The sequence below is a fragment of the Mustelus asterias genome, chromosome 3, assembly GCF_964213995.1.
Source record: "Mustelus asterias chromosome 3, sMusAst1.hap1.1, whole genome shotgun sequence".
NCBI lineage: Eukaryota > Metazoa > Chordata > Chondrichthyes > Carcharhiniformes > Triakidae > Mustelus > Mustelus asterias.
This window is the reverse complement of record NC_135803.1, coordinates 27296068-27323509: the sequence shown is the minus strand read 5'-3', so window position 1 is coordinate 27323509 and position 27442 is coordinate 27296068. Positions and strand designations below refer to the sequence as shown.

Here is a 27442-nt window from a genome sequence, read left to right as displayed (position 1 = left end):
AAAGACAGAGGCTGAGGAGCAACCTAATAGAAGTTTATAAAATTATGAGGGGTATAGATAAGGTGAACAGTTGGAAGCTTTTTCCCAGGGTAGAATTGACAATTACAGAGGGGCACAAGTTCAAGATAAGGGGGAAAAGGTTCAGTGGAGATGTGCGGGGGAAGTTATTTTACACAGAGGGTGGTGGGGGCCTGGAATGCACTGCCAAGTGATGTGGTTGAGGCAGGTACGTTAGCGACATTTAAGACTTATCTGGATAGACACATGAACAGGTTGGGTATAGAGGGATACAGGCGGTTGGTCTAGATAGGACAACGTGATTGGTGCAGGCTTGGTGGGCCGAAGGGTCTGTTCCTGTGCTGTACTATTCTTTGTTCTTTCCAGCCACCTGTGAAAGAGCTTCTTGCAAAGATATCAACCCGAAACTCTTACTGAGGAATCTAATGCTGAGCTTCCTAAACTCTCTCGTCTCCTTCCAGAATTAGTCAATTCTTGTCACTGAAGTAAGATTGATTCGGCTCAGATTTTACTTCCTCAGTTTAGGAAAGTGACTCAAAATTTCATTCGCAGTGGTTAAATTGTGCCTTATGTTTTTGTAGAAGAAGTGATAGGAAAGGTCACGTGAGAATTCATTGTGATGTCTGAAAGCTCGCAGGACAAAAGTAAGTAGTCAGGTGCCACAAAACCAAGCGTATTGTCGCTTAGTTACCGATGGTTGTTTTCAGCACACCAGTAGCTTGCTGTTGAGGTGCAAATACTATTGTAGCATAGTATGAATCATCAGAGGCGATTGAAGATGCTAGATGCTGTCGATCAATTTTTCCAGGGACCTTCAGTACAGCATAGTCCATGGAGCACACAGTGGAAATGGGATCCTCTGCTTTCTGAAATGAATTCAAAGAAAGTGTGCTTGAGTAAGATTTATCTTTTGATTTGTGTGTTGTAGAGATTTTCCAGATATAGAATCCTAAAGTGAATGTTGGTTTGCATCAACCCAAATTGACACCCAGCCTGACTCCAGAATGCAGTAAAGTTAAGCCCCGAGAGATCACTTAACGTCATTTAGATAAGGCAACAATGGAGGCATAACATGAGTATGAATACATGAGTATGCAACTATACACGGTACTGGTGAGACCACACCTAGAGTACTCTGCACAATTTTGGTCCCCTTATTTAAGAAAGGGTATATTAGCTTTGGAGGGGGTACAGAGAAGGTTCACCAGGTTGATTCCAGAGATGAGGGGGTTAGCTTATGAGGAGAGATTGAGTAGACTGGGCCTGTACTCATTGGAGTTTAGAAGGTTGAAGGGAGAACTTATAGAGACATATAAGATAATGAAGGGGCTAGACAGGGTAGAAGCAGCGAGGTTATTTCCACTTACAATGGAAACAAGAACTAGGGGGCATATCCTCAAAATACGGGGGAGTCAATTTAGAACAGAGTTGAGGAGGAACTTCTTCTCCCAGAGGGTAGTGAATCTTTGGAATTCTCTGCCCAATGAAGCAGTAGAGGCTACCTCGTTAAATGTGTTTAAGTCACAGATAGATAGATTTTTAACCATTAAGGGAATGAAGGGTAATGGGGAACGGGCGGGTAAGTGGAACTGAACCCACTATCAGATCAGATCGGCTGTCAATAGGATTTCTCATTGATTGCACCATGTGTTGTGGTTTGAAGTGTGACCTCAGTGGGATCAGAAGATCCCGCTGGCGTGAACAGCCATAAAATTTCGGCCATAGTGTTATTGGGTGGGATTCTCCGGTCTTGCCCATGGTGGGACCTGTCACAAGCTGGAACGGAAAATTTGGCATTCCAGCCAAAACTCCATTCCCTCTCAGTGGCACTGGAAAATCCCAGCCATGAGCAAGGACAGAATAGTTTTTATGAGGAAATAGAAAGAAGTGCAGGAAATGCAGCAGCAAATTTGTATAAAACAATCCCAAAAGCAGCAAAGTGGTAATGACCAACTAATCTATTTGTGATGTTGATTGAAGGATGACTATTGGCCAGGACACTGGGGACAACTCCCTTGCTCTTCAATGAAACAGTGTCAATGGGTCTCTTAAGCCTACCTGGAAGGTCTGACAAGGCCTTGAGTTAACATCTCATCTGAAAGACAGCACCTCCTACAGGCCAGCACTCTCCTAGCACAAGGGTATCAGCCTCAATTTTATGGCCAAGGCTCTCTGGAGAGCAGCGTGAAACCACATCCCTCTGATTCAGAGGTGAGAGTTCTATCACTGAACCATGGCTTTCAATGGTGGAAGGAATTTACATCTATACACTGGTTTAAATAAGACCATAAGGTATAGGAGCAGAATTAGGCCATTCGGCCCATCGCGTCTGCTCCACCATTCAATCGTGGCTTATAATTCAGACATTGTTTTTATGAGGGGAGTTTCTCAACCCCATTCTCTCGCTTTTTCCCCATAACCTTTGGTCCCCTTACCAATCAAGAACATATCTATCGCTGTCTTAAATACAGTCAATGACTTGGCCTCCACAGCCTTTTGTGGCAATGAATTCCATAGATTCACCACCCTCTGGCTGAAGAAATTCCTCCTCATCTCAGTTCTAAAAGGTCGTCCCTTTACTCTGAGGCTGTGCCCTCAGCTCCTAGTCTTTTGTACTAATGGAAACATCTGTATTGTACATCTGGATATCTGCACAATCTGTACAATCCTGAACCATTTATGCACATAGCATCTTACACACACCTAATTTGCTGATGGAAAGGAACATGTGTGAGGTTAGATCCTAGCTTGAGTAACTCATGTCAATAAGTTACTGCCCAGTTTACACCAGTACTCTGGCAGCTAGTATCAGGCCATGTCCCTTTTAATTTGCAAATCAAATTCTATAATATACACTGAAAGCCAGCTGCATTTTTGATGGAAACCAAGTGGAGTTTGTACCATGTATGCTCTGCCCAGTGATTATCAGCTTGCACCGCAGGAGAAACACATTTTAATGGTGATGTTTTGGTTTTAAGGAGCTCCTCTTCTCAGGTCGATATAGAAGATCACACAACACTGCCCAACAAGAGCTGGGGTGTTCTTCCAGCATCCTGTTGAATTTTCATCTATCACTTAAAAGCAGATCTGCTCGTCATATGTTCTTTGCTGTTTGTGGGACTTGGATGCGTTCACAAGTAATTCATTGGCTGCATACTCCCCTCTTTTTCCAAATTAAAAAAAAATCATTTGTGGGACATGGGCGTCGTTGGCTGGCCAGTATTAATTGCCCCATCCCCAGTTGCTCTTGAGAAGGTGGTGGTGAGCTGCCTTCTTGAATCGCTGCAGTCCAAGTGCTGTGGGTTGACCCACAATGCTGTTAGGGAGGGAATTCCAGGATTTTGACCCAGTGACTGCAAAGAATTTATTTATTCTTTCATGCAATGTGGGCATCACTGACAATGTCATCATTTGTTACCCAACCCTAGTTGCCCTTGAACTAAGTGGCTTGCTAGGTCATTTCAGATGGCAGTTAAGAGTCAACCACATTGCTGTGGGTCTGGAATCACTTGTAGGTCTATCCAAACAAGGACGACAGGTTTCCTTCCCTAAAGGACATTAGTGAACCAAACGGCTTTTAATGACAATCGCTGATAACTTCATGATCATTATTATTGAGACCAGCTCTCAATTCCGGATTTTGTTGAATTTCAATTCCAACAGTTGCTGTGGTGGGATTTGAACCCTTTCCCTCAGAGCATTGATTTGAGCTTCCACGTTAATAGTCTAGTGACATTACTACGATGCCACTGTTACAACTTGTGAGCCACATGAGCCTTGTTACAGATTGTGTAGATACAGGGCTATCTCAACCATATCGTCACTAAATGGCAATTGGTGATATTGAGCCTCTTCTACCCTCTGGCCAGGAGCTAACTTGCACCAAGGTCCACATTTTACATATTGCTATATCTTATATTTCGATTTCTTATCATCTCCATATCTTTCTATAGACTTCAATCACTTCATGGCCAACATAAAGATTCAGCACCACTCCTCACCATTGTGGTTGGTGGGAATCATGTGATTTGTTGGTTTGGAAGAATATCTCCTTAATACTTATACATAGAATCCCTACAATACAGAAGGAGGCCATTCAGTCCATTGAGCCTGCACCAACAACAATCTTGCCCACGCCCTTTTCCCGTAACCCCATGTATTTACCCTGCTAATCTCCCTGACAGTAAGGGGCAATTTAACATGGCCAGTCCAGCTAACCTGCACATCTTTGGAGTGTGGGAGGAAACCAGAGCACCTGGAGGAAACTCACGCAGACACGGTGAGAATGTGCAAACTCCACACAGACAGTCATCTGAATTGAACCCGGGTCCTTGGTGTTGTGAGGCAACAGTGCTAACCATTGTGCCACCATGCCACCCTAAGTAAATCTGACTAAATGCTTATTGCACAGAATACCATCACTTTAACTGAATAAATTCACCATGCCGACAGTAGGATCAAAGCTAATAGAAATGAAACCTGTGAATTATTTAAATGTAGATATTATGTAATGATAACCTAGAATACAATTACCTGAAAACTGACATCTGCTGCAGGAGGACTGGCATCAATACCTAGAAGAGAAAAAGAGACTTGTTAAATACAAGTTGACAAGCTGGGTATGATACATCCGCAAGTGGATCGGATGAGACAAGCACCATCTGCTCCAGAGCAAACCTTTGTATAGTGCAACACTATTCGAGAAATCACCTCTCACAAATGAGACCACAACTTCTCTATCCAATCTCTGTAAGTTCAATAAATGGTCACCTGTATGACCACATTCACCACAATTCGGTTAGTTACCACACTGCTGATGGGTAGGAACTCAACCCAATCATTTTGAACTTTTAAATTACACAATATCTACTTCAGCTTTCAGGGGAATTAAAACTGGACAAAGAGATGGCAGGATAATGCCGAGCTTAGCCTTGGTTTAATTGAATGGTGGAGGTTTTTAACCTTATTAAAGTCAGGGTATTAACAGACTGAAGTAGAACCAAAGCACCAGCAAATATTGAGTGCTCTGAGTCCCACGATAGTCATGATGTGGAGATGCCGGCGTTGGACTGGGGTAAACACAGTAAGAAGTTTAACAACACCAGGTTAAAGTCCAACAGGTTTATTTGGTAGCAAAAGCCACACAAGCTTTCGAGGCTCTAAGCCCCTTCTTCAGGTGAGTGGGAATTCTGTTCACAAACAGAACTTATAAAGACACAGACTCAACTTACATGAATAATGGTTGGAATGCGAATACTTACAACTAATCCAGTCTTTAAGAAACAAAACAATGGGAGTGGAGAGAGCATCAAGACAGGCTAAAAAGATGTGTATTGTCTCCAGACAAGACAGCCAGTGAAACTCTGCAGAGGACCTGCAGAGTTTCACTGGCTGTCTTGTCTGGAGACAATACACATCTTTTTAGCCTGTCTTGATGCTCTCTCCACTCCCATTGTTTTGTTTCTTAAAGACTGGATTAGTTGTAAGTATTCGCATTCCAACCATTATTCATGTAAATTGAGTCTGTGTCTTTATAAGTTCTGTTTGTGAACAGAATTCCCACTCACCTGAAGAAGGGGCTTAGAGCCTCGAAAGCTTGTGTGGCTTTTGCTACCAAATAAACCTGTTGGACTTTAACCTGGTGTTGTTAAACTTCTTACTGTGCTTCCCACGATAGCACAGAGGTTAGCACTGTTGCATCACAGCGCTCGGGTCCAATTCCGGCCTCGGGTCCCTGTCTGTGTGGAGTTTGCAGATTGTCTGCATGGGTTTCCTGCCGGGTACTCCGGTTTCCTCCCACACTCCAAAGATATGCAGGTTAGGTTGATTGGCCATGCTAGATTGACCCTAGTGTCACTGGGATAAATATGTGGGCTCATGGGGATAGGGACTGGGTGGGATTGTGGTGGGTGCAGACTTGATGGGCCGAATGGCCTCCTTCTGCACTATAGGATTCTATGTTCTGTGTAAAATGAATGCAAGTTCCACCCTCATTTCAGAAATGATGAAGAACTTTCCTATGAATTTTCTAGGTGGTTTTCGGAATATTGTAATTCCAATAGTCCACACATTTACCAGGTTTACCAGGCTGTCACATGAGGAGAGACTAAGTCGGTTAGGATTATATTCACTGGAGTTCAGAAGAGTGAGAGGGGATCCCATACAAACTTATAAAATTCTAACAGGGTTAGACTGGGTAGATTCAGAAAGAATGTTCTCAATGGTGAGGGAGTCCAGAACTAAGGGTCATAGTTTGAGGATAAGGGGTAAACCTATTAGCACTGTGATGAGGAGAAATTTCTTCACCCAGAGGGTAGTGCATGTGTGAAATTCATTGACACCGAATGTAGTTGAGACCAAAACATTGTGTGATTTCAAGAAGAAATTAGATATAGCTCTTGGGGTTAAAGTGATCAAGGGATATGGGGGGGAAGGGGAATCAGGATATTGAATTTGATGATCAGCCATGATTGAAATGAATGGTGCGGGAAGGCTCGAAGGGCTGACTGGCCTACTCCTGTTTCTAGTTTCTATGTTTCTTTGATGAGCTAGTTTTTATACATATTGTCGGTATAGACTGTATATGAATCCCTGAACGAGGTCAGTAGTGGTGGTCAATTCAATCTCCACAAATAGATGGAAGGCACTAATCTCTTTGTCTATCATTCCTCTCAGAGTTTTTTTAAATCTTGGCTGAAATTTCTCAATCAACTGATTTTCCACAGTGATGCATTAGGACAGGATCACTATTACAGAAGTTATTACATCTGAAATAAAAACAGAAAATTCTGGAAAGGGTCAGCAGGTCTGGCAGCGTCTGTGGTAGAGAAACAGAGTTAGCATTTTGAGTCCTCTTCTTCTTCAGGGCAGAAGAAGAGTCGTATGGACTGGAAAGGTTAACTCTGGCTGGAATTTTACCGGCACGCCCGCCCCGATTCCGGGAGCGGGTGAGGCTCGGAGAAAGGCATTCTCTGATGGCCTTGGATGGGATCGTACGAACCTTGGGTGGACGTGCCGGTAAAAGTCCACCCTCTGTTTCTCCCTGTACGGATGCTTCCAGACCTGCTGACTCTTTCCCGTATTTCCTGTTTTTATTACTCTTGTGACAGTAGATTTTGTCCATTTTTTAAAAATGCATGATAAAAGCAATGCTAAAATGTCAATGCTAGTAGATGCTGTAGATGTAAATTGCATCGTGATCTTGACTTTATTTTGCCTCCCTTTGTACAATCGCAGGAGTTCATCCACCTCTGTCAGGACTACAGAAAAACCTGAAAATGGTTAAAAAAATGCCTTCCTTTAGAATGGTAAGAAAATGAAATCTGTGGTTTGGTGCAACTTTGTCTCTAATGCTGTATGCGCTGGAAACCTCCGGCCTTGCCCGGGGCTGCGATTTTCCAGTCCCGCTGCAGTGAATGAAATTTTGGCTGAGCACCAAATTCTCTGCTCTCGCTGGAAGGGGTAGCGGGGTGAATGAGGTCAGAGAATCCTGCCCATGGTCACTGAAAATGCTAGATGATAGATAAATGCATATGAGATAAGATTGATAAGGTTTTGAACTGTGTGGTTACATAATATTTGACCTGGATACGTTAGAGGATTGTGTGGTTTCTATACTTGAACTATAGAATTAGTTAAACAAAAAAAAAACTTGGGTTAATTACCTTGTTTCTTTGGTCGGTATCTGAATAAAATGTAAATGAGCAGACAAATGGTGATGAAGGCAGCTATTACTGCTGCAACGATGATCTGAATTTTAGCTTCATTATTCGGGACTTCAGTCCTGTTGTCTGTATTGTTTCTGTTCTCTGGGATTGGAACCTCCAAATCTTCAAAAAAATGGATAATATTTCATTTAGAACACAATAAGAAATCTCAATTCTCATAAGCTGTTACAATGACATTTTACAGAACTAACCTGTGACAACATTTCAAAATGCACCTTTTGCCTGTCATTGGGAAGGCGATGGTCTAGTGGTATTATCACTGGATTATTAATCCAGAAACTCAGCTAACATGCTGGGGACCCGGGTTCAAATCCCACCACGGCAGATGGTAGATTTTGAATTCAATTAAAAAATATCTGGAATTAAAAATCTACTGATGACCATGAAACTATTATCGCTTGTTGTAAAAACCCATCTGGTTCACTAATGTCCTTTAGGGAAGGAAATCTGCCATCCTTACCTGGTCTGGTCTACATGCAACTCCAGAGCCACAACAATATGGTTGACTCTCAACAGCTCTCCAAGGGCAACTAGGGATGGGCAATAAATGCTGGCCAGCCAGCGACGCCCGTGTCCCATGAATGAATAAAAAACATTGTAATCAAACTTAATTATAATGCAATACTTGTAAAGCCCAGACTGCATATTTTACAGCAGCTTTAATGCTGGCCTTTATCTGTTCGATAATTGTAAGGAAAGAATTGGCGATAGAAGATATTCCAAGTCATTTGAATGAAACAAATGGAAACTTATGTGTTCAGAGGTCCGGTTCCTTTGCTGAAAAGTCGTGGAAAGGCATTGAAAGTATCTGGTGGAGAAGTTGGGGCTGAGTGGGAAAGGGTTAAAATAGTGTTTCCCATCAGTGGCCAAGACTAATATCCAAAAGCACAACCTCAGAGTAAAGGGATGACCCTTTAGAACCGTGATGAGGAATTTCTTCAGCCAGAGGGTGGTGAATCTATGGAATTCATTGCCACAGAAGGCTGTGGAGGTCAGGTCATTGAATATATTTAAGACAGAGATAGATAGGTTCTTGGGTGGTAGGGGGAATCAAAGGTTATGAGGAAATGGCGGAGAATGGTGTTGAAAAACCTATCAGCTATGATTGAATGGCGGAGCAGACTCGATGGGCTGAATAGCCTAATTTTGCTCCTATATCTTATGTTCTTATAATCATAAGAATGGGTGTTCTAAACATAAAAGCAATTACAGATTTCAACTTGCTTCTGAGATTATTTTTCTTCACAGATAAATGTTTAAAGAACAGTTTGATGTCAAACAGGCCTCTGAAGTTTGCCTCTTAAACAATTACTTGAGGATGTGGTTGACAAATCTAGGTTTAATTCTCTCCACTGACTATCTTTTGTGCATTTGTCAGCATAAACTCCTCTCTGTACAACTTAACCTGTTAATTTTAATGAAGTATGTATGGCTGTTCACAAAATAGCCTAACAAAAATTAATGCAAATGATTTAACAGGTGCACTGAAACCAACACTCAGAGGGACTTTAATACATCAGCAATTGTCGACTTTAACTGGTCATATAACAATGTGCCAGTTTGTAATGATGAGGCTGTGGGCTGCTGGTGGGACTAAAATTAAAAAGGATAATTGTAAAATTCATGAAGCTTATTAAACAGTCTGCTCCTTCAGAAAATATAGCAAGATCTTCTACATATTTTTCTGGATATTAGCTGAATTCTCCAATGTCCAATGTCCAATGCACTTAGCCAAATCTCCATTCACTGCAGCGGGACTGGAGAATCCCATCCACATGGTCAGAGAATCGTGGCCAATGCTTTAAAGGATTTCATTATGAGTTGCAAATCCCTGCGTCTGTCACGCAGACTCATAGTTTGAAGCAGATTTTGGACCTTCATAATAACAGTGAGGCTAATAGAACTCACTGAGATAAATGCAAAAGACTGCAGATGCTGGGATCCGAAACAAAAACAGAAAAATGCTGGAAAATCTCAGCTGGTCTGACAGCATCTGATATCCCACCCTATCCCCGCAACCCCATGCATTTACCTCTGACTCGAAACATTGGCTCTATTCTCTCTCCACAGATGCTGTCAGACCTGCTGAGATTTTCCAGCATCTTTCTGTTTTTGTATTAGAACTCATTGTTTGTTTTGTGGAAATGGAACTGCAAATTAGGCAAGGCTCAGATTTACATTAAATGTGACTCTGTATTTTTAATAGTTAACTTTCAGAGAGGTTGATTGGTGCTAATCAACAATTATTACGTTGTTAAAACGATACTTACGCTTGAAATGACAAGAGTCAATTTTGTGTCGCAAATTTAGTTCATATTTACTATTTAACAAATTTCAATGGTCGGGTTAACTGCAAAATACTGTTTTTGCATGGCCTCAGCTGTCACATCTCACACACAACCATTGGATAGTCACATTTAATGCCAATCTGAGCCTTGTCTAATTTGCTGTACCAGTTCCAGTGAGTGTTGTTAGCTTCACTGTTATTGTGTTGGTCCAAAATCTACTCCAAACTATGTATTTAAATCTGTGTGACAGAAGCAGAGATTTGCAATTAATAATTAAATGCTTTAAACCATTATCATCATAGAATGATAGAATCCTTACAGTGCAGAAAGAGGCCATTTGACCCATTGAGCCTGCACCGACAGCAATCCCACCCAGGCCCTATCCCCGCAACCCCATGTATTTACCCTGCAAATCCCGTTGACACTAAGGGCCAATTTAGCATGGCCAATCAACCTAACCCACACATTTAAAAAAAAGTTTATTTATTAGTGTCACAAGTAATAAACTTTTAAACGTAATGTGCAAAGTGTATCACGATTGAAAATCACTTTGGTAAAGGAAAATCACTTTGATAATGTGATTCATTTTGCAGCACGTACATTGGTACAGTTCAAAGGTATCTCCACATCACAGTTCAAAGGTACATGGGGTTGAAAGAGAGCTTCAGTGATGTCATGAAACCTTAATGAAAATGAAAATAGGGTGGAGTGTAAAACAGACTGCCTATTTGTTATCATCTATTTTATCGTCTGGCTGTCAACCATTTTCAGCTTCTTTAACCTATTCTGGAAATAATTGATGACCATTACAGTCTTCCTTTATGTAATGACTGTGGGCTTTGAAAAATAGAACTGCACTGCACTTTCAGTTAGATGAAGGTTACACCAAAAGATATGTGCTCTTTGAGCCCTTGCTACTGCGATCCTTCAATGTTGCACTGCTTCCTGTTGCAGCTTAGAGATAATCATCAAAGAAAAAACACATTAACAGTCAAAAAGTGAGATCTGATGTCTCAGAAAGGTTGAATTTCCCTACTGAGAGACTGATGTTCTAAAACCATTCTCAAATCTAACAGCTAAATAAAAGAGGATTCCATTGTTAACCCCAGGTCGATGTTTTACTCAGCTTTTGGTGTCTAAGGCATTTACCTTTTAACAATTAGCTTTCCCAGTGACAAAAACTAAATGCACACATTGTTATATAATGCATATGTTTTTTGTTTCCATTTGAACATTGTGCCCAGTTAAACAATTTATGAAACACACAGGGTAACACCTTTATGTGTTTTCCCACGTAATACAGCAAGGCTTGAAAAGTCATGGAAACTGCTTTTTCCCCCAAAACGGTTTGAGGCAACATTAGTTCATTGACCATTTTTGGATGCAAGCCCACATTTCTGAAATGATGTGAATGGAATAATACACCTGATTCTGAAGATTGTTCGTACTACGAAAGACAAAATACGTTGACTTATTGATGACTCACAGCCCGGGTTTCCACATTCATAAAATCACCTAATTACTAATAATCACTTTTGCAATAGCTCCTGTGGCTTACTTAGGTTATTTTTACTGATAAGATTATAGACCTAGTAAACCAGGTTGTTTTCCCACCTGTGCCTCTCTGTCAATATGATCACTTGTCTGACTTGTATCAGTGCATGGAATCACTATTTTCCAGTTGATCAAGCATTTTGAAACTATTACTCAAATAATCCTTAAATGGGGAGGTGAAGACAGTTGAATTTGGAGGCATTCTTTCCACCGCGTATGATATTGGTTCATAATGGCACGAGGTCTATCATAGGAACATAGAAACACAGAAGATTCATGGCATAAAATGAGACCATTTAGCCCACTGTGCCAGTGCCGGCCCAAAAAGCAGTGATCCACCCAATACCACTTCCCAGCTCTTAGTTCAAAGCTGTAGGTTACAGCAATACAAATGCATACCCAAGTATTTCTTTTAAAGTGATGAGGTTTACTGCCTCGACAGTCGGTTCCTGATCACCAACAACCAAGGTTTCTCCACAAATTCCCCCTAATCTTTCCACTGATTATTTTAAATAAAGGCCTACTGCTTACCCACCAATCTGGTAAAGCGAATATGTCTTTCTTACCCACTCTAACTAGGCCAACTTGTAATTTTATACACCTTAAATAAATCTTCCCTCAGCCTCAATTGTTCCAAAGTGAACAATCCCATCTTTCCTCTGAGGTAAAGTTCTCCATTCTTGACAACATCCTTGTAAATCTCCTCTCTACCCTTGTGTGATCACATCCTTCCTGTAAATGAGGGCTGTACCTAATCTGCATGCAGTCCTCTTGCTGTGGTTTAACTAGTGTTTCATGCAGTTCTAGCATAACCTCCCTGCTCCTTTCCTTCATACCTTGGTCCATTAGGGTTAGTACCCCATCTGCCAACTTAACCACCTATTCATCGATCCGCCCCCTCCCTTCAGGGATCTATGACCATGGACTCCAAGGCTCCTTTGTTCCTCTTCTCAGTATGCTAACATTTATTATTTCTGGTATTCCCTTGCCCAGTTTGCCCTCCACTAATTCATCAACTCACATTCCTCTGGATTGAATTCACTGTCATTTATCATTTGGAAACTTTAGAAATAAGTTGTTGGTAGTTCGGTAAAATTGCATCTGCTTGGTGTTTGTAGTAAACAGGTGCTTTTCACTTATGATTTAATTACAAATAACGAACACAGAAAACTTTCCCCAAGGTGTTTATAAAACTGCCCCTGAGCAGATAATTTTTGGAGACTGCCTTCACTTCTCATCCTGGGGGATCAGTTCAGTCTTTGATCAGCAGTTCCTGCTGACATGATAAAGATTCCCTGTGTCAGCTATTCCATGAACATCATGACTGCAAAAGAATCTCTGTGATGTGATCTGTAGTTATGCAAGGGTAGTACCTCTTGGTGACTTCTGCCACTGACCCTACTTTAGTTAGATGGGATCAATTAAGACATGCCTGTTCATGGAGGCTAGGCTTAAAGTATTGCTGCCTAGGCCCTGGAAGGAAGAATTGGATTCCCCTACCCATCCCATCCAAAAAAATGTGCATCTATAATCTCAACTACTCTCTTACCAAAGTTTACATTCTCAAGGCCTGGACCCTAATGTGGACACCAGTACTGTTTGTGTTGCAGTGGGAAGATGAGAAAGAATTTCAATGTCTGAGTGCTTTTTTTGAAATTAATTAAAAGTTCAACTTAAGGTACGGAAAATGTTAATGTCCTCTTTCATAAAGTAATATCTCACCTCAGGAATCTCATTCAATTGCTACCCATTTCTGACCTAACTGACTTATCTTTCCTTTGTATTGGAATTGGATCTATCTAACATCGACACCAGAAAGCAAACAAGAAAGCCCCTTTCTTGGCAATAAATTAACAGCAGTGATCCTAACATTAGTTTCTGGAAAATAAACAATTTATAATAGTTTCTATTACATAGCAATAGATGAGCCATGTGGCATGGATTTAAAAAAAGTAAGATTGGTTCAAAATAGGGTATTTATGAATACATCTTTAAGAGTGACTCATTCATTTTCATAAATGAGTAAAGCTTGGAACATGAACTTCTTTTATTTTTATTTTGGGGATATTAAATCTACTATTATGATGCATACAAATATTTCAATTAGATTAAAGTAACCCTTCCATGTCAATAGAAGTTAGGATTTCTGTTCCATTATTCCAATCTCATTTGATATATATTTTACTCAAGAATTCTAAAAGATACTCCAACAAGCATAAATGGGGGTAAACTCACATCAGTTCCCTCAACTAATAACAAAGAGGTTCTGAAGAATAGTCATACGGACTGCTGTTAACTCCACAGAAGTTGCCATACCTAGTGAATCTTTATAGCATATTCTGTTTTATTTCAGATTTCTAGCAACCACAGTATTCTGCTTTTATATTATATATACAGTGGAACCCCGATTTTATGCGCCCCGATTTAGCGCGAAATCGGATATTACGCGATCACGCGACGGACCCTTTTTTTTACTATTTCCAGTTTAGCGAATTAGCGTGACCCCGATTTAGCGTGACCCCGATAACATTCACGATCACATTTCATGGACCCCAACCATCGCGTTAAAATGGGGCTCCACTGTATTAACATAGAGGCGCTTGCGAATATTAAGCTGTAAGTAGTCCCACAACACCAGGTTAAAGTCCAACAGGTTTATTTGGAATCACAAGTTTTCGGAGCGCTGCTCCTTCATCAGGCGACTGGAGTCCACTCTGAAAGCTCATAATTCCAAATAAACCTGTTGGACTTTAACCTGGTGTTGTGAGACTTTTTACTGTGGCCACCTCAGTCCAACACCGGCATCTCCACATCAATATTAAGCTGAGAAGAGATTTTGATCTGAACCCAAAACAGACTACACCATATCAACTGCAGTGTAAAAAAGCTTTTGATAGGGTCAGGTAATCTCAAAGAACCTATCTCTGAAATGGTTGTGGCACAGGAGGAGGCCATTCAGCCCATCGTGACTGCACTCGCTTTCCAGTGCATGTGCACTGAAAGAGTGAAACTGGAAAGTAAAATGGTGTATTGTAGTCAGTCATGAAACAAGAAGGAAAGAAATGAAAAGCAAAGTTCAACACAAGGTGGAGAGGAAAGAGATAGACACATCAAAACTGCGGGATTTAACTTGACCTTTCTTAACCACTATGTAACTGCAGCAGTTAACCTTTACAATCCCGAATCTGATTTATCTAGTGTTGTGAATACTCATGAATGTATGTTGTTTTCTTTGTCCAGCTTGGGGTGGTTGGTTTTACATCAACAGGTTTTAAGATATTCCTGAAATCAGGAAAGAATACTCATGAATCCAACAAAAAGTCTGGAGAACTTGTGCAAAGACAATGAGGAGGAAAGACACCAGAATGAGTTGCTTTTTAAGCTGTCCACTCTCAGTGATTGCCGCCATGCAGAGAGTGTTACTCTGAAAGAAAGACCACTATTTTTGGTCATTATAAAATTGCTGAATAGAATCACATCTTTGAGCCTGGGCTTCAAGTATTCTAATAATGTTATAATATTTTCTTTCCAAATCATCAAGCTTTTAACTTGTACTTTGGACATCTGAATGGTCAGGTTCAGCTGGCTTCCCTTCACTTTAGAATCTCATAGAATCCCTACAGTTGCAGAAGGAGGCCATTTGGCCAATCGTGTCTGCACTGACCCGCTGACAGACTCTACCCCCTGTAACTCCATGTATTTACCCTACCAATCCCCCAACCTGCACATCTAGCCAATCCACCTAACCTGTGGGAGGAAACCAGAGCACTTGGAGGAAACCCACACAGACATAGGGAGAATGTACAAACTCCACACAGACAGTCGCCCAAGGCCAGAATCTGGATCCCTAGCACTGTGGGGCAGAACTGCTAACCATCCGCAGTGAGAGGATCTCCGGCACTGAGTCCGTCCCTGTGGCTCAGGAGGGTAAGGAGGAGAGCGGGAGGGCAATAGTTATTGGGGACTCGTTAGTTAGAGGGATAGATAGGAGGTTCTGTGGCAGCAAAAGAGACTCGAGGATGGTTTGTTGCCTACCGGATGCCAGGGTCCGTGACGTCTCGGACCGTGTTTTCCGGATTCTTAAGGGGGAGGGGAAAAAGTCACAAGTCGTGGTACACATTGGTACCAACAACATAGGTAAGAGAAGGGACGGGGATTTAAAACAGGAATTTCGGGAGCTCGGCTGGAAGCTGAGAGCAAAGACAAAACATGTGGTCATCTCTGGTACGCTACCGGTGCCACGTGATAGCGAGTTGAGGAACAGGGAGAGAGTGCACTTAAACATGTGGTTGCAGGGATGGTGCAGGAGGGAGGGTTTCAGATACGTGGATAATTGGAACACGTTCTGGGGAAGGTGGGACCTCTACAAACAGGACGGGGTGCACCTGAACCAGAGGGGCACCAATATCCTGGGAGGGAAATTTGCTATGGCTCTTCAGGGGGATTTAAACTAATTTGTCAGGGGAGTGGGAAAAGGAGTTGTAGTCCAGAAGTCAGTGTTGAGGGTGGTGAGGTATTGGGGAAGGTATCAAGGTCAAGGGTGGGTACCGGTAGACAGGAAGATGGGTTGAAGTGTGTCTACTTCAATGCAAGGAGCATCCGGAACAAGGTGGATGAACTTGGGGCGTGGATTGCTACTTGGGACTACGATGTTGTGGCCATTACGGAGACGTGGGTAGAACAAGGACAGGAATGGTTGTTGGACGTTCCGGGGTATAGATGTTTCAGTAAGTGTAGGGAAGCTGGTAAAAGAGGTGGAGGAGTAGCATTGTTAATCAAGGATAGTTTAACGGCTGCGGAAAAGCACTTTGAGGGGGATATGCACACTGAGGTAATATGGGCTGCAGTTAGAAACAGGAAAGGAGTGGTCACGTTGCTAGGAGTTTACTATAGGCCCCCAAATAGTAATAGAGATGTGGAGGAAGAAATTGCTAAGCAGATTATGGATACGTGTGGGGGTCACAGGGTAGTTGTCATGGGGGACTTTAACTTTCCAAATATTGATTGGAACCTTTGTAGGTCAAATAGTTTGGATGGGGCACTTTTTGTGCAGTGTGTGCAGGAGGGTTTCCTGACACAATATGTGGATAGGCCGACAAGGGGTGAGGCCACATTGGATTTGGTACTGGGAAATGAACCGGGCCAAGTGTTAGATTTGGTTGTGGGAGAGAACTTTGGAGATAGTGACCACAATTCGGTGTCTTTTGTTATTGCAATGGAGAGGGATAGGGCCGGACGGCAGGGCAAGGCTTACAATTGGGGGAGAGGTAATTATGATGCGATTAGGCAAGAATTAGGGGGCATAAGATGGGAACAGAAACTGTCAGGGAAAGGCACTGATGAAAAGTGGAACTTTTTCAAGGAACAAATACTGGGTGTCCTTGATAGGTATGTCCCTGTCAGGCAGGGAGGAAATGGCCGAGTGAGGGAACCGTGGTTCACAAAAGAGGTGGAATGTCTTGTGAAAAGGAAGAGGGAAGCTTATGTAGGGATGAGGAAACAAGGTTCAGATGGCTCGACTGAGGGTTACAAGTTAGCAAGGAACGAGCTGAAAAAGGGGCTGAGGAGAGCTAGGAGGGGACATGAGAAGTCCTTGGCGGGTCGGATCAAGGAAAACCCCAAGGCTTTTTACTCTTATGTGAGGAATAAAAGAATGACCAGGGTGAGGTTAGGGCCGGTCAAGGACAGTGGTGGGAACTTGTGTATGGAATCAGTAGAGATAGGCGAGGTGATGAATGAATACTTTTCTTCAGTGTTCACCAAGGAGAGGGGCCATGTTTTTCAGGAAGAGAAGGTGTTACAGGCTAATAGGCTGGAGGAAATAGATGTTCGGAGGGAGGATGTATTGGCAGTTTTGAATAAACTGAAGGTCGATAAGTCCCCTGGGCCTGATGAAATGTATCCTAGGATTCTTTGGGAGGCGAGGGATGAGATTGCAGAGCCTTTGGCTTTGATCTTTGGGTCCTCGCTGTCCACGGGGATGGTGCCAGAGGACTGGAGAGTGGCAAATGTTGTTCCTCTGTTTAAGAAAGGGAATAGAAATGACCCTGGTAATTATAGACCGGTTAGTCTGACTTCGGTGGTTGGTAAATTGATGGAAAAGGTCCTTAGGGATGGGATTTACGACCATTTAGAAAGATGCGGATTAATCCGGGATAGTCAGCACGGATTTGTGAAGGGCAAATCGTGCCTCACAAATTTGATAGAATTTTTTGAGGAGGTAACTAGGTGTGTTGATGAAGGTAGGGCGGTTGATGTCATATACATGGATTTTAGTAAGGCGTTTGATAAGGTCCCCCATGGTCGGCTTATGATGAAAGTAAGGAGGTGTGGGATAGAGGGAAAGTTGGCCGATTGGATAGGTAACTGGCTGTCTGATCGAAGACAGAGGGTGGTGGTGGATGGAAAATTTTCGGACTGGAGGCATGTTGCTAGCGGAGTGCCGCAGGGATCGGTGCTTGGTCCTCTGCTCTTTGTGATTTTTATTAATGACTTAGAGGAGGGGGCTGAAGGGTGGATCAGTAAATTTGCTGATGACACCAAGATTGGTGGAGTAGTGGATGAGGTGGAGGGGTGTTGTAGGCTGCAAAGAGACATAGATAGGATGCAAAGCTGGGCTGAAAAATGGCAAATGGAGTTTAACCCTGATAAATGTGAGGTGATTCATTTTGGTAGGACTAATTTAAATGTGGATTACAGGGTCAAAGGTAGGGTTCTGAAGACTGTGGAGGAACAGAGAGATCTTGGGGTCCATATCCACAGATCTCTAAAGGTTGCCACTCAAGTGGATAGAGCTGTGAAGAAGGCATATAGTGTGTTAGCTTTTGTTAACAGGGGGTTGGATTTTAAGAGCCGTGGGGTTATGCTGCAACTGTACAGGACCTTGGTGAGACCGCATTTGGAATATTGCGTGCAGTTCTGGTCACCTCACTATAAGAAGGATGTGGAAGCGCTGGAAAGAGTGCAGAGGAGATTTACCAGGATGCTGCCTGGTTTGGAGTGTCGGTCTTATGAGGAAAGGTTGAGGGAGCTGGGGCTGTTCTCTCTGGAGCGGAGGAGATTGAGGGGAGACTTAATAGAGGTTTATAAAATGATGAAGGGGATAGATAGAGTGAACGTTCAAAGACTATTTCCTTGGGTGGATGGAGCTATTACGAGGGGGCATAACTATAGGGTTCATGGTGGGAGATATAGGAAGGATATCAGAGGTAGGTTCTTCACGCAGAGAGTGGTTGGGGTGTGGAATGGACTGCCTGCAGTGATAGTGGAGTCAGACACTTTAGGAACATTTAAGCGGTTATTGGATAGGCACATGGAGCACACCAGGATGGTAGGGAGTGGGATAGCTTGATCTTGGTTTCAGATGAAGGTCGGCACAACATCGTGGGCCGAAGGGCCTGTTCTGTGCTGTACTGTTCTATGTTCTATGTTCTATTGTGCCACCATCTGGCATCTGTGCCACCGTGCCATCAATTACAACAAGCTTACATAAACAGTTTCGAATGCACGGCAGGCATGGACAAGTTGGGCCGAAGGGTCTGTTTCCATGCTGTAAACCTCTATGACTCTATGCACAGTGAACATTTGCAGTGAGAACATTCTGGTCAGATAATAAAATATTTACTGGAGGATATCTGAAATCTACCTATTGTCTTTATCATGTTAAAAATTACAATACTGATGGGTTTTTAAGTACTTGAACTGGAATTCATAAAAGATTTATCAGCTTTGACAATTGTGATATAAATAGCAAACTCAATGTGTGAAATATATGGTGTTTTCATGTGCAAAATATAGGCAAATATCCACTAATGTTGAATTAAGCAGGCAGCCAATCTATTGGGATTTTTCTATAGAATTTATCATCAGAGCTGCAATGAAGAATATTGATATGTTCATGTTTGCACTGAAGAATTCAAATGAATCACACCTCTGATTTTAAATCTTCCCTTTGTCATTATACTGAATATATAAAAAATATGAATGAATTTTAAGATTCAATCCATGAGAGTACATTAAGGTATTTACTTAGGTGCTGAAAAAGGTTGAAGACGTACCATTAACAATGATGTTTGTTGCATTGGCTTTCTTTATAATGACAGTGCTAGATAATGCCACTAGTTGACACCCGTATGCCCCAGAGTCGTTTTTTGTCAGGTGTATAATTTCCATTGTAGCCGTTTGGTTGTGAAGGTCCCATTTTAAAACAACATGGTCAATAGCTGTGGCGTTACATGTCTTCAGGTTGATTTCTCCAACCTTTGATTGGCTTTGATTTATGTATCTGTACCATACCAGTCTCATGTCTTCAGTGGCATTTCCATTGGAAAGTTTGCAGGAGATGATAGCTCTGTCTCCAGATCTCTGCTTAATAGTCATAGGATTCTGTAACAGAGTTAAGGAATCACCTGAAAATAAAAAAAATAACAGAGGCATTCATTCCCGTGTTGGGGTGGAGTAGCGAACAGATTTTCATGATTGATAACTCTGGTCAGTTAGTATGGTCCAATACAGAGTACAGTTTGATAAGACTTATTCCATGCTGCTCTGGCTTTGTGGAAGTGAGACTAAATCAGTAGCCAAGATGATCCAAATATTGCTTTAATAGGAACAGGAGTTAATTCTCTAAAATCAGGCTTATAAAAACAGGTTGGGATCCTTATTCATAATTCCATGTTTCCATTCTTTCAATTGATATGTACAATATTGCTCAATTTCTGTATACCAAATTAGTTATTTGAATAGTACATATGTCCCCTAAAGGACATATACTCCTGTGTGCTTGCTTTCCAACTATGTTTTTTGATTCGGACCACAATTTGACTTTCTCAATTTCCATTTGCTTTGAAAATAGATCTGTGTTGTAAATTGGCACTGGATGTGCCGTGTACTTTTTAATACATGTATCCCAGAAATATTCAGACTGGCTTATATTTAGTCCAGAGACAGTTGAAACTGATCTGAAGAAGTTCTCTTTGAAAACATGCTGAAGCAGTGAGTGACATGAAGTCCAGCTCTTTCCTGGTTAATAAGGACCACCATGCCAGCTTTTCTTGGTACAGTCATCAATGCGCACTAGATTTTAACAGCAACCTATAACAGAATCACAACTGTATCACTTTAGCCTTCAGAATTACCATTCACTTGGATCTAGGATTTACTTAATCGTTACCACTTGACTAGATTATTTGTGTTGTGATGGTCTGTTTTTGGAATCAGTGTTGAAGAAAAGATCAGATGGAATCAGAGATAGGGGAAATAAAATCTCTGCTAAAGCATATGTTTTATCCACGACATTAATTTGATCCATCCTCCAGCATGTGCCAGAGACAAATACACCACATACCCAAAATGTACACAGGATTCCTTCCTGTGGTTAGCGACTGAAAATGGAAATGCAGAAGTAAATTGCAGCTTAAGCTGACTGCCAGCTGTTTGCTATTCTTTATATTAACCTGCTTTTTCCCGATATTTGTCTTACTACTGATCTCTGGGATGATAGAAACAGCATGTTAAAGGTTAATGGCTAATAATGAAGACAGAATTATAGATCTTGAAGTTATAAAACATTAAATGATGCTATATAGTTATATTGAAAATTTGCTTTTGTACATTACCCAAATAATAAGATAATTTAACGGTGTTTTTGTGATAAATTTTGAAGATTTTCAGTGCTGGGAGGGGAACACTTTTTCTACTGGGTGTCAAGGGTCAAGTGAAGCTGGATCAGATATGGCATTGTTAGATGTGGAGAGTAATTCCCCTAACACAGTCCCAATGATGAACTTTAACCTCAATCTCAGTAAAGTACTGAACCAGTATACATTTTCAATTAATTAGCCTTCCGAGTGGCTTTTCAAGCTATAATAATAATTTATATAATTTTATTAGTGTCACAAATAGGCTTACATTAACACTGCAATGAAGTTACTGTGAAAACCCCCTAGTCGCCACACTCCGGCGCCTGTTCGGATACACTGAAGGAGAATTTAGCATGGCCAATGCATTTAACCAGCACATCTTTCAGACTGTGGGAGGAAACCGGAGCACCCGGAGGAAACCCACGCAGACACAGAGAGAACGTGCAGACTCTACACAGACAGTGACCCAAGCTAAGAATTGAACCCGGGTCCCTGGCATTGTGATGCAGCAGCGCTAACCATTGTGCCACCGTGCCACCCATATGTCAATTCATCATCAGGTTTATTTGGATGTTTTTTATTTGCATAACGACTACCCATATTTAGGACGCAATGTTTATACTGTGGTGTGAATGTGTGGATGGATGAATCCCTTAAATTTATGTGGCAGCATTTTGATATGCCTTTTAATTCTGTTAGTTATAGTTTTCTACATTCCAGCCACACTGATACTGATCTAGGTCCTTCATGTCTTCACAAGTCGTTGCTCAGGACAATGCACTGCCTCTGTAACTGCCATACTTTGGTCAAAAGGTCTTTTTTTTAACTGATCGGTATGATTGTGAATGAAGCAATAAAGGATTGGTAGACTTCAGTGATGGACAGATATGATAAGCTCTGCAATGTCAGCATCAAACTGTGTTCGCTACATCAATTTGGAAACTTCTGAGCATTTTTCTCAGCCATGTTTAAATGCCAGGGGATGAGAATCACTTCTACTCATTTACAAATGCTCCAGCAAAGGAAGAATTTAATTAGAGGCAAACAGAGCTAACATTAGAATTTACAGGTTTACACATTTCACATATTATACATTAAACATATTGTACACTTATTCTAGACATGTGTAGACTTCATTGTGAATTAGACTTAGGCCTATAGCGACAGACTACCATAAGGGAGAATTACCTAAACTTAAAAATAAATCGCTGCCGTTAAGCTCGGAGGAATCATTTCACTCTCTGTGTCTTACACTAATGGAGACTGAGCTGTGTGTATTATCAGGCCAGCTTTCTCTGTCAACATAACACTGAGGCTAAAGGCGCTTGTCGTTATTTAATTATCAATGTTACAGCAACTTCAGGGAATAGGCAGATGCGCGGTTAATCCCAGTTCCAAAAGGTTGCTACACGAGTTCCAACACTCGGCTAATAGTTTTGCAAAAGTGACCTTTTGCTGTCTGCCTCATCGTTGAATGTGATGAAGTTGCTGTATTTGTGCGGCAGTTAAGAACTAACGCATGACAGAAAGTAACAGTAAGAAGTCTCACAACACCAGGTTAAAGTCCAACAGGTTTATTTGGAATCACGAGCTTTCGGAGCACTGCTCCTTCATCAGGTGAGTGGTGATGAAGGAGCAGCGCTCACCTGAGGAAGGAGCAGCGCTCCAAAAGCTCATGATTCCAAATAAACCTGTTGGACTTTAACCTGGTGTTGTGAGAATTCTTACTATGCCCACCCTGGTCCAATGCTGGCATCTCCACATCATGCCAGAAAGTATGTTTGTCATGTTTGTCATAACAAGGTAATCAAGTATCAACCAATCAATCTCTCTGATACTAAGCATTTATGGTGTGAAGTCTCGTTTCTTCATGCATTAATCATTATTGCAGATTTTAAAAAATCTCATTTAAAGTTAAAAAAATGTCCTTTCTGTCTCTTTTTTCTCATAATCCAATTGTTCTTTCCCTCTCTTTATTTCTCTTTCTAAGCTTGACCTGACGTTAAATTCCCCCCACTCTACCTTGCACTTCCTTCACTGTCATCCCTCTGTTTATTTCTCAATCCTTCAATCTCATTGGTTAAGGAGATACACCGTGGCTTGCTCTGTTCTTCAGCAGTGCTTAAATTTGCCTAACGTTCCACAGGGAAGTTGCAGAGACACACTCGTTTCCTGCAAACGCAGCTTAACAAATCCTGCACATTTGAGTAGGAACACGAGCGGCGACTACAATATTTTCAGAGTCCAATCATTTGTGGGGAACTCCACCTGTGAGGGAGTTTACTGTCCCACAGTGAAAGGTTTAAAAACATTTTGTGGACTTCTTTCATTGCAGGCAAATTGGCAATAAAGTAGTTCATTGTTCCCTTTTTTTCATCATTCGTTAATACCGAGAAAGCACTCAACATGTACCTTGTTCAGAAAAGCAGGGAACAATCTTCAAGAGAAGGTCAAAATAGATGTTTTGAAAGTAACGCTGTAATAAGCAATATAGTAATAAGCAATTACAGTGAATTACAGGGTATGGATTTGGTTTTGAGTTTCCCAGAGGCATTTTATGAAGCCAATATATGTCTCCGGTGATGGCACATATTATTTCACATTTATTGTTACAAAAGAATTGAACTTCAATTATGTAAATAGCCACAGGTCTGTTTATGCTGGAGTTTTAACATTGGTGTAGAACATAAAGTGGCATTGTAAGTCTGGAGTACGGTTCTGACCAGGCTGTTCCCCCTCAGGGAGGCAATCTCAAATCATTTAGATTTGAAATTACACAGATAGAACTTGAAATTTTTTGGCAGCTTATCACATCAACATGATATCAAAGTGCTTCACAACCAATGGATGTCTTTTGAAGTGCAGTTATTTTGCATGGAAGGCAATGCAATCAGTGTAAAAGTGTTATCAGGTGCTTTTAAAACTTGTTCAACCAATTCAAATGTACAAAGAAGCGAATACACTTAGTTAATGAAACATTTAACACTTACATTGATAGTAAAAGTATGAATGCATTCTAAGTTGTGGAATGTACCCTGACCAGACTATACAATAAGAAATCTCACAACACCAGGTTAAACTCCAACAGGTTTATTTGGTAGCAAATACCATAAGCTTTCGGAGCACTGCTCCTTCGTCAGATGGAGTGGAAATGTGCTCTCAAACAACTTAATAAGGTTTAATAAACAACTTAATAAGGTTTGAGAGCACATTTCCACTCCATCTGACGAAGGAGCAGTGCTCCGAAAGCTTATGGTATTTGCTACCAAATAAACCTGTTGGACTTTAACCTGGTATTGTGAGACTTCTTACTGTGTTCACCCCAGTCCAACGCCGGCATCTACACATCAGACTATACAACTCAGTGAATGTGATGGGTTCCCTCTAAAATGCAACAAGTCACAAAACGTGAGTTGAAATTTGTCTTTTAAAGAAAACACTGATATTGCCAGATTTTGATTTCCAATTAAATTCCATTCCTCGGAACCAAATATTTCAAAAGATGCAATTTTGTTGGTGCCATATTTCCATTTTTCTTTAAAAGTGAAATTTCGTGCCCAGGGTTCGTTGCCCTCACCCCAAAGCCCATTCTTTCCTTCCTATCACTGATTTGGATTCCAATGTGAGTCCTTTTCCTTGACTCCCATGGTCACTGTATGAGGACCGACTGAAGAAACTTAAATTTCAAAAGCTCTGGATGAAAGAAAAGTAGTAACATTCTGTATTCCTGCAGACAAATATAAGTTTGTGTGGTGGCACAATGGATAGCACTGCTGCCTCACAGCGCCAGGGACCTGGGTTCAATTCCGGCCTTGGGTGACTGTGCGTAGTTTGCATGTTGTCCCTGTGTCTGTGTGAGTTTCCTCCGGTTGCTCTGGTTTCCTCCCACAGTCCAAAGATTGCAGGTTAGGTGGATTGGCCATGGTAAATGTGCGGGATTACAGGGACAGTCTGGGCCCAGGTAAGATGCTCTTTGGGAGAGTCAGTACAGACTCAATGGGCTGAATGACCTCCTTCTACACAGTGAGGATTCTATAAGTCTTTTTATATTAACAATAATTCCATTAATTTTTAAATTGAAGTTGCATGCTGTGGTTATCAGTTGCTGCATGACAGCTGGAGTAAGTTTAGGGAAAGTTGTTACAGTGGGGTGTGACCCAACCACACCATAGAAAGAAGCAGCAAGAGGAGCTGCTAACTATCTTTGCTTTGCCAATGTTTCAGAAATATTGGCAGTATAAATGTTTTTTGCATCAGCCAAACACAAATATATATTTAAATTGAATTGGATACCTTATTTCATTGTAAATATGGTGCTAAAAGCTCAAGGTCCTGCTCATTTTCATTCACACTGAACACTGTATCAGTCTTACCTATCAACTACTCCGTAAGTCACTTTCGTGGCTTGTGGATGCAGTATACCTTCAGCAGTTGACACCGACTCTCACCATTCCTATTCTATTGATACCTACCTAAGTAGCCCTATCTGACAGCTTACTGTGAGCCTTCCATCATCCATCATACTGGTGGGTAATGGTAAGTGACAGACAACCGAAAGGCACCAAATCTTTTAAAGTTTTTTTTTTATTCGTGTCACAAGTAGGCTTGCATTAACACTGCAATAAAGTTACTGTGAAAATCCCCTAATCGCCACACTCCGGCGCCTGTTCGGGTACACTGAGGGAAAATCTAGCAAGGCCAATGCACCTAACCAACGCGTTTTTCGGACTGTGGGAGGAAACCCACACAGTTATGGGGAGAACGAGCAAACTTGCATAGTTACCCAAGCCGGGAATTGAACCAGGGTCCCTAGTGCTGTGAGACAGCAGTGCTAACCACTGTGCCATCGTGCTGCCCAATCTTTGGGTTTGCAACAAAGGGATTACACGTATGCCTAATATAAATAATGAAAGGAACTTTGTTTTGGAAAGCGCAGCGAGTGAGTTTACTGCACAAACGCTTAAAATACCATTGCCAAACTCTTCTCTCTGCTATTTTAAAAGACCCTGTTTATTTTAGATCTATTATTATTACTAAAATGCTAAAGAAAGAATGGTAATAAAAATGTGTCATATATTTCTGTGATGGCAACACAAACAGTAATTTCCAGACTATTATGGAAATGAAATGCAAGGTAACAAAATATGAATCAGTCATTGCCTATGCTACAACCAGACTTCATCGTACTGGAAGTTCTATATCAATTTGAGTTAATAAAATGCTCAAAAAGTCTGTTTCTTTTTAATTTAAACAACTCTTTCAACATCAGCAAGACTAAAAGACCACAAAAAATTGAAAGAGACATGTACTTACCTAGTGTATTTTGCCACAAAGTTACAGAAAGCACCAAGATGACTTGTTGAGCAAACAATGCCATGGCCATTTCTTTCACAGCACCAGGGAGAAAAGTGCCATTAACGAGTCAAGGTGATTGAACACTACACATGCTCTTAATACTCGAGATTATCAGCAAGCTGGTTTCCTCCACAAGTGAGTAACGATTACGCCTTGATTCTGAGTGTGTACCACCACCCCCACACTAACCCAAGCCAGCTCTTGCTGCTCTGAATGGGAGCTCCCCCTGCTCAGTTTGCAAGTCTCACATTTTCTTTTAATGTGGCCCAGTTGACTGAGGGCGGCCTCTGAAATGACGTGGTCCTGCCATTAGGAGGGGTACCCATTACGATATTTGCTTACAGCTGCCCCCTTGCTAACAATTCCTGAAACAGGTCGCACAATTACCGCACTCCCTACCCGCGCACTTTCCCCACACTTTCCTACAAAGTAAACAACACGGCTCAAACAAAACACATGATACCTGTGAATTGGGGTATCCCTTGCTTTGGGGGTGTTTTCTTCATGATATATAGGTAAGCAACGTTTTGTAAAAATGGTGCGGCACTGAAGTGATTTAACAACATCTGGCAAAATATTGATAGAAGCAGAGGTGGTGGAGGTAATGGATAGGATGGAAATTCATAAGATTGAGACACTAGAGTTTCGGACTGTCTGTGCCTAGAATGGATAAAGGTGGTTGGGAGAGTGGTGGCTGCTGTCAGTAATGTAAGAGCATGTGTGGTGTTCAATCACCTTGACTCATTCATCTAGCAGAGGCCCAGGGTAGCTGAGGGACAGGCGCATGTGAGTGGGAGGGGTGGGTTGCGGGGTGGGGGATTGTGGGGTGGGGGTTGGCCAAAAGGAAGGAGAAACTCTC

At 41.6% G+C, this 27442-nt stretch overlaps 1 protein-coding gene across 1 annotated transcript; it reads right to left on the bottom strand.

The window, feature by feature from the left end:
* Positions 1-189: 189 nt before the first annotated feature.
* Positions 190-26608, bottom strand: LOC144483210 (uncharacterized). Its single transcript, XM_078201985.1, has 5 exons — positions 26542-26608; positions 19645-19995; positions 7683-7847; positions 4552-4592; positions 190-884 (listed from the first exon to the last, which is right to left on the bottom strand). Exons 1-5 carry the CDS (start codon positions 26603-26605, stop codon positions 702-704), a joined length of 804 nt encoding a protein of 267 aa, XP_078058111.1. The 5' UTR covers positions 26606-26608; the 3' UTR covers positions 190-701.
* Between the last annotated feature and the right edge of the window lie 834 nt (positions 26609-27442).